This window comes from Juglans microcarpa x Juglans regia, chromosome 3S, assembly GCF_004785595.1.
Source record: "Juglans microcarpa x Juglans regia isolate MS1-56 chromosome 3S, Jm3101_v1.0, whole genome shotgun sequence".
NCBI lineage: Eukaryota > Viridiplantae > Streptophyta > Magnoliopsida > Fagales > Juglandaceae > Juglans > Juglans microcarpa x Juglans regia.
Genome location: NC_054599.1, coordinates 18,213,563 through 18,221,296, shown reverse-complemented (window position 1 = coordinate 18,221,296; position 7,734 = coordinate 18,213,563). Strand labels below are relative to the sequence as shown.

General features: G+C 37.3%; 1 protein-coding gene across 1 annotated transcript; it reads left to right on the top strand.

The window, feature by feature from the left end:
- Positions 1-465: 465 nt before the first annotated feature.
- On the top strand, positions 466-6,483 carry LOC121257709 (pyruvate dehydrogenase E1 component subunit alpha-1, mitochondrial). The gene is made up of 8 exons (XM_041158871.1): positions 466-1,335; positions 1,453-1,532; positions 4,738-4,815; positions 5,273-5,368; positions 5,472-5,543; positions 5,689-5,742; positions 5,888-5,953; positions 6,232-6,483. The coding sequence occupies exons 1-8, from the start codon at positions 624-626 to the stop codon at positions 6,274-6,276; spliced, it is 1,203 nt and encodes a 400-aa protein (XP_041014805.1). The 5' UTR covers positions 466-623; the 3' UTR covers positions 6,277-6,483.
- The last annotated feature ends 1,251 nt before the right edge of the window (positions 6,484-7,734 follow it).

Below are 7,734 nucleotides of genomic sequence, written 5' to 3'. Positions count from 1 at the left end.
TGTTCCATCACCATCAGTCAATTTCATGCTCCTATTTTTTATTATTATTATTATTATTTTTATTTTATTAGTGGTTCTATGATAGCTTTATTCTTATAATTCACTTTTTTTTCCATTTTAAATTGTTATTGTAAGAAGAAAAGAGTTAAAAATTGTCATAATTATTATCAGATTTTTAGAATAGAATAAAGATATGATACGATAAATATTCACTTATGTGGATATATTTTTTTATATAATTAAAAAAATTCTAGGTACTATACTATTATCTCATTTTAATTTCACTGTAATAAGATAATATTATCTATTAACTTTTAATTTTGTTTTTAAAAAGTAAGAAATAATAAAAAATAAATAAACTAGGAAAAAATATAATATATGAGTAAGAAACTAACCTTTAAGTAATATTAATATTCATAATATTAGATTTTAGTAAAATGACCAGACAAGATGTATATATAATATATATTAAAATATTTGTAGTCGGGAATCATATAGCCTGTCCCAGTCTCATTTTTATGCCCAAAGTCTCTTCCCCAGCTTCTTCCTGATCACCAAACCCACCTCTCTTCTGAACCTTCTCGAGCGTACGGCTGACCGGCCAGAGCGATCCAACGGTTGAGATGGCCCTATCGTACTTAGCCTCTTCTTCGTCTCGCTCCTATCTCCTGAAGCCCCTCTCCGCCGCCTTATCCTGCACCCCGTCTCTCCGCCGTCCGTTCTCCTCTGCCGCCGACGACACCAGAACCCTCACCATCGAAACCTCCATCCCATTTACCGCCCATCAATGCGAGCCGCCTTCGCGCTCCGTGGACACCACCCCGAAGGAGCTCCTCACCTTCTTCCGCGACATGGCGACGATGCGGCGCATGGAGATCGCCGCTGACTCGCTCTACAAGGCCAAGCTGATCCGCGGGTTCTGCCACCTCTACGACGGGCAGGAAGCCGTGGCCGTCGGCATGGAGACCGCAATCACGAAGAAGGATAGCATCATCACCGCCTATCGCGACCACTGCATCTTCCTCTCCCGCGGTGGGACCCTCCTCGAAATATTTTCCGAGCTCATGGGCCGCCAGGGCGGATGCTCCAAAGGTAAGGGAGGCTCTATGCACTTTTATAAGAAGGAGGCTGGGTTTTATGGTGGTCACGGTATCGTCGGGGCTCAGGTACCACTGGGTGTTGGCTTGGCCTTCGCGCAGAAGTACTCTAAGGACGGGACTGTGGCGTTCGCGTTGTACGGTGACGGTGCGGCTAATCAGGGCCAGCTGTTCGAGGCCTTGAATATAGCCGCGCTTTGGGATCTACCAGCGATTTTGGTCTGCGAGAACAATCATTGTAAGGAAATGGTAGAGTTAGGGCAAAGATGATTTTATTTGAAACTTGAGTTACTATTTATCTATGTGGTTTTGTATTTTCTGTGTGATTTAATTTGGGTGTGTTTGGTAATTGCAGATGGTATGGGAACGGCGGAGTGGAGAGCAGCAAAGAGTCCGGCCTACTACAAGCGTGGGGATTATGTTCCTGGATTGAAGGTCAGTTTGATTTATGGTCTACTCTGTTGGTGCATTGAATTTTGGATCTTTTTTTTTTTAGTAAAAGTAAAACTTTGTTGGATTTTGGGTCTTATTGTCTTCTCTTTCTGCTTATGTTGTTACTACCTTATTTCAGAGATGAAATTTCTGTGATTAGTGAAAAATGGATTTTTTTTGGTTTTATTTTTTTTTTTTTTCTGTTCTTTAGGTAGTAACTTCTTGCCGACAAAATATTAGATCACTGTGATGTTAGAATATTGAGACTTTTGCCTTCCAATTATGTGTTTGAAAACTCCAAAGACTACTGACCTGCAGGTCATTGTAGTTGAGCAGTTTTCTCGATCTTCAATTGTGTTATTATTTCAATGGCTAAGCCTATGGAATACATCAGTTCTCTACTGTTTTGCTTGGAGCCCCATTACCTGATTAGGTAAGACCGAATTGAAGGATGCAGTTTCTTTTTCTTTGCTATCCAGGTTGATTCTTGCCTATGAACACACTATGGGAATGCTTCCAGGCTGCATATATGTGCATTTTAGATGTGGTTAATCTGCTTGCATGTTAAATATGTGGATGCTAAAATGTTTGAGTTTCATGTTCAAGATCAGGATATACCACATGTTCAACATTTTCGGCTTCATTTTTCTTTCTTTTTTGTCATTTTTCTTTTCCTTTAAGATATCATCTTGGAAAAGAAAGGAACAATTGAAATTTGAACCAGAAAAAGGTGAAAATGCTTTTGACCTTGAAGGAATGTGATTTCCTCCCCTCTGAAATTGCTTGCTGTAAGTATAGATTTTGGATGGTTGCACATTTGTGGCACACAATCAGTGTTTTCTAGGACGTATAAATGGGTTATTTGTTTCATACAAGTATTATAGGACATCTTTTACAATTCTAATCTTGATGGTTTTTCTTCTTTTCAGCTCACTAGAATGTAATTAGGTGTCACACTTTGTATACTTCTTGTGTACTTGGGCATTGCCTAGTTTCATTCTATTCAATAAAGATTCTTACTTATCAAAAAAAAAAAATTCTCATCTTGATCGTTGGCTCTGCTGAAGGCTGCTAGCTTATGGGTAAAGCAAATATAGGGATTTCCTCCAGTAACTTGTACCTGTGATGTTTTTTCATTTTTTTTTTCCATCAAAATTATTTTTCTTCAACAACAACGACCCCTCCCCCCCCCCCCAACAACAAAAAAATTGGTTTCTTTCTCCCCTTTCTCTTTTTATAGGAAATCAACATGTGGTAGTAAGAACATCAATCTAGATAATTAAGTTTGAAATAATAATAAGAGACCGACCGAAAAATGAACTTGTTTTTAAAAAGAAGAATATTACCTTTCATCCTGAATTTTATCATCTTTAGTCACACAATTAATATGAAACCGATAATAAGAGACCGTAACTTAAGACTTGTTATTGTTTATGTAAAACCCATGATTGAGTATAGGAGGGTGGTGAATGGCGATTACACATTGTCTGGGAGGAAGAAGTTTTTGCCTTTTAGAATGATTCCAAGGAACTCCACCTATAACCTTGACTTGTCTGTTTGGACTGTAAGCCCAGATGTGGCTTGAGCTTTCCTTAGGTTGCTACACATGTTATTTTAGTCAATCTCAGAGAGAAGCATGAGACTTGTGTCATGCCAAATATAATTGAATGACTTGACGAGGACATAAGAGATTTAAGGGTGGAGGTTGTACTACTTGGATTGAGTATAGAAGGGTGGTGTATGAGATCCCACATTCCCTAATATAATCTCGGCGAGGGACTGCTTGCCTTCTACAATAATTTTTTAGAGTCTCAAATAGAACTTGGATTTTTAAGAAGGCGTTTTTTTAGTTCTTCTGAGGCATTTAATGGCTTAAGTTAGCTTATAATGTATGTGTTATAGATTGTTTAGCGTAAAAGCTAGATAATTCACTTTAAAATAATAATAAGAGATTGAATCTCTAATATTTGTTATTACCTATGTAAAATACCACAAACTGAGTATAAGAAGGTGGTGAATGGGATTCCATGTTGCTTGAGAATGAGAACTTATTGTCTTCTATAATGATTCAAAGGAACTCCAATTGTAACCTTGACTAGTCCTTTTCGAGTATAAGCCTGGATGTGATTTGAGCTTTTCCTTAGTTGTAACAAATGGTATCAAAGTCAATCGTAGCTAGAAGTGTGAGACTTGAGCTATGCCACCTATAATGGAGTGGCTTGATGAGGACATCAAGATTTAAGGGGGAGGTTGTGATGCCCTAGATCGAGTATAAAAGGGTAGTGTATGAGATCAGACTGCCCAAGAGGATAAAGCTCTTGTCCTTATAATGGTTCCAAAGGGATCTAATTGTAATATTAACTAGTTATCTTGTAGCATGAACCCGGATGTATCTTGAACTTCTCTTGGTTAGTTATAGGGCTTATGGCCCATGCGGTGAATACCTGGATTAATTGCTTTTTCTTGCTTTGTTTCTGCCATAATTGATTTTACTTATCAAAAAAAAAAAAAAATTTGCTTTTTCTTGCAGGCATGCTTGCTTCCTAGTGAACTTTATGAAATATGTTTAAGATATTTATGCCTTATATCTCCACTGAAAATATGTTGTTCGTTACAGAGTTGGTGGTTTGAGTACCAATATAATTTTATTTTTTATAGGTGATTTGAGTACCAATATAATTAGTGTCTTTTGGAGGGAAAAACCAAGTCAATTTTATTAAGATTGCAAAGGGGCATCACCCAATCAAGGCAGTAGAGATGTAAAACCAAGGTCCATTCTATTCTAGATACTTTGCAGTGCAGCAATAAGCGAGCTTCTCACACATGCAACATTAATCTATTACCAATATTTCTCCGCAAATTGTCCATAGTAAGGATCCTTTCCTAACACCACTGTCCGTACAAAGTGCCAACTATAATGGGATTTTGTTTTGCTAAATGCCTTGCAAAGATATAGAGTTTCCGACCACAGGGTGCAGTGCATGATAAAAATCTCGCCTCAAGCTCTCTCTTTTTGGAAATAAAAGACCATTGTCACTCCCCAGACTCTCTAGAGGGAGGGGGTGTTTCAACCACGTTCTTTTCATGGAGAAATAATTTCAGGCTAGACTAATGGAAGAGACTTTTTAAATTTTGGGGATAGCTATCTTGCCTTTTTTACGAATTGAAATATTGCTAACGGTCCTCAAATATTTTATATATTTAACAGGTAGATGGCATGGATGTCCTTGCAGTGAAACAGGCCTGCAAATTTGCCAAGGAGCATGCTTTGAAGAATGGCCCCCTTGTGAGTTATTTATTGAGCTGTTCTGGTATTATGTCTTTTTGAAGTTAGGTTTGCAAACTGTTGTTGATAGGAGTTGGATCTTTCCACTTAATTGCCAGTGCACAACAAAGCTATTAAACATTGTTACTTGGGGTTGACTGCATGAATTTCTCAAGTCATACTATATATAGGGCTGTCATAGGGGCTGTTATCCTCAACACCTTAATAAAAAAAAAAAAATGTGATATTTACTTGGTGAATATACCCTTTGAATTCAGTACAGATGTAACATGATTGAATTTTCTGCACATGCGTGCTGCTAGATAAACTTAGTGATTGGCGTCCCTTGTCCTATAAGTGTTGCTTGTGAGTGAAAGTTTCTCAATGTATCTTTTTGGTTTAATTATGCAACATTTGTTTCATTTTACAGTTTATTATCGGCATTGATTGATTTGTTCTTCTAAATGCTTGTGTTCAGATTCTTGAAATGGACACCTACAGGTACCATGGTCATTCCATGTCTGATCCTGGAAGCACCTACCGCACTCGTGATGAGATTTCTGGTGTGAGACAGGTTGATCCATACCTAATACTCCTTTCGCCAAAAGGAGGCATCTCTTGATTTTATTAAGAAGAATACATGCATAACAGTTTTCTTTTTACCAACATGATTCTAGGAGCGTGATCCAGTTGAAAGAGTGAGAAAACTGTTATTATCTCATGATCTAGCTACTGAAAAGGAGCTAAAGGTAATTTATCACACTTGAATTTGTAATTGGATTTGCATGATTTTTAGTTGATTTTGAATGCTGTTCTCCCCCTTGGATGTTGGGATTAATCCTGACAAGTCTAACGGATGGAACACGGCTGAATGCTATTTTCTCCCCTCTGCAGGATATGGAGAAGGAAATAAGAAAAGAAGTTGACGTAGCCATTGCTCAAGCCAAGGTACAATTAGTCTTAATTGTTTCAAAGTTCTTGTTCTTATTTATATCTGGACTGTTCATATCTTTTGCAATTTATAGAGAAATATTATTTAATATTATCAAATTTCTGATGTTGGATTATTTCATTGTCCATCCAATATTTCCAGGAAAGTCCGATGCCAGAACCTTATGAACTCTTTACCAATGTGTATGTGAAAGGTTTAGGAGTTGAGGTACTGTTTGTTTCCATAGTCTCGGTTTATGTTTTCGCCTTTTTTTTTTTTTAGGTGTTCCGTTGTTTTTTTCTTCCAATGAAACGTGACTTAATTAAGATGTAATTCGTGTTACCCTCCTTTACCACTTGATTTATCACTTGGAATCGAGTGGAATTCTATCTTTAGAAACTGCCTACTGAATCATGTATTTATGAAGGAAGCTATACATTCAACCTGATCTATCTTTTTCTACTTGTTGTGATGTTGATTGATTTTATTAATTTTGGTTGTTGCAGGCATTTGGACCTGATAGGAAAGAAGTCAGAGCGTTGCTTCCATAAGTTGACGAATATGCAGAAAGTTGCCAAAATCCCTTGAACACCCCTTTCCTACCCAGATAAACCAAACCCACTTAATTACAACAATAAAAAGGTTTTGAGTGTAGATGGTCGTCTCTCCGACTTTGATGTTAACTCTTTTGTTTGTATAGGAAACTGATTCCTGTGAAGCTTTGGCAGAATTGTTACATTCTGCGTTCTATTTTTGGAGAGCTTACAATCTGAGATTTTTGTGATTGATTAGAATATTCCCATGCTTCTGAATATCTGAATATAAACATTTAAGGATGATGAGTTTTTCCTGCATAAGCCACTCGTTTCTGATCTCCGGTAGCGTTGTTCAGTTTCGTAGGTGGTTTCGGGTTGTGAGATTGTTTTCTCGCTGCCTCCTATATTTATTTATAATGGAACATCTTGTATTCACAATTTGTTTTTAATAAAAGAAAATGAACTACCGGCGTTGGTCGTTCATGTATTTTATTTCATGTAATTGTGTGAGATCTGTCTCGTGAACTGCCAAAAGCAGTCTGTTAAAACCGAATTGTGAAAAAAGGGCTTTAAAGAGTTTTTTTTTTTTTTTTTTTTTTAACCAGAAAGTTCACAATCTCAATAAATATACAGTTGCCTATTTTCGAGGCAATCCATTGCCTCGAGGCTTACTTCAAGCCATACAAACTTTTAAGTAGTTTGCATACCTGTTGAGGGGTTCCCTTTGTGTATCCAGATAGTTTTCTCCTATAAATGTCTTCCTCTAAATTACTATGTAGGAAGGTATTATTGACATCAAATTAATGCAAATGTCATCTCTGTATTGCAACAACTGAGAAGACATCTCACAGTAACCATCTTGGCTACTAGTGAGAATGTTTCATTATAGTCAACTCATTCTTGTTGGGTATACCCTTTTGCAATTAGCCTAGCCTTCAACCTCTCAATACTGCCATTAGAGTTCCTTTTTACTCTGTAAACATATTTGTAATTAATAGCTTCTTTGTTGAGAGGTAAATCTATGAGAACCCAAGTCTTATTTTCCTCTAAGGCCAATAATTCAGCATCCATGGCATCACACCAGTTAGGATCTTTTATGGCTTGTGAATACAAGGTAGGTTCAGACATACTCAAGAGGCTAGAAGAAAAAACTTGTAACTGAGGTGAAAGAGACTTATAAGACAAATAATCATGAAAGGGAAAAGGGGACTTAGTGAGAGAAGAAGGTACCTTGTCCACAGATTGGCATTGTGAAGTGAGTGCAACTTGCTGATAGTGGAAATCTTGAAGATAAGTGGGAGCTATTCTGGTCCTAGATGATCTTCTAAGGGTAGGTTGAGGTGGAATTGAACGGTTGTTGTCGGTAGATGATTCAGGAGGAGTAGAACAAGATGGATTTGCTTCCTCAAGATTAGGAGATGGAAGATCATCAACTGAGTGCTCAAAAGATGAGAAGGGATCAGAGATGTCATG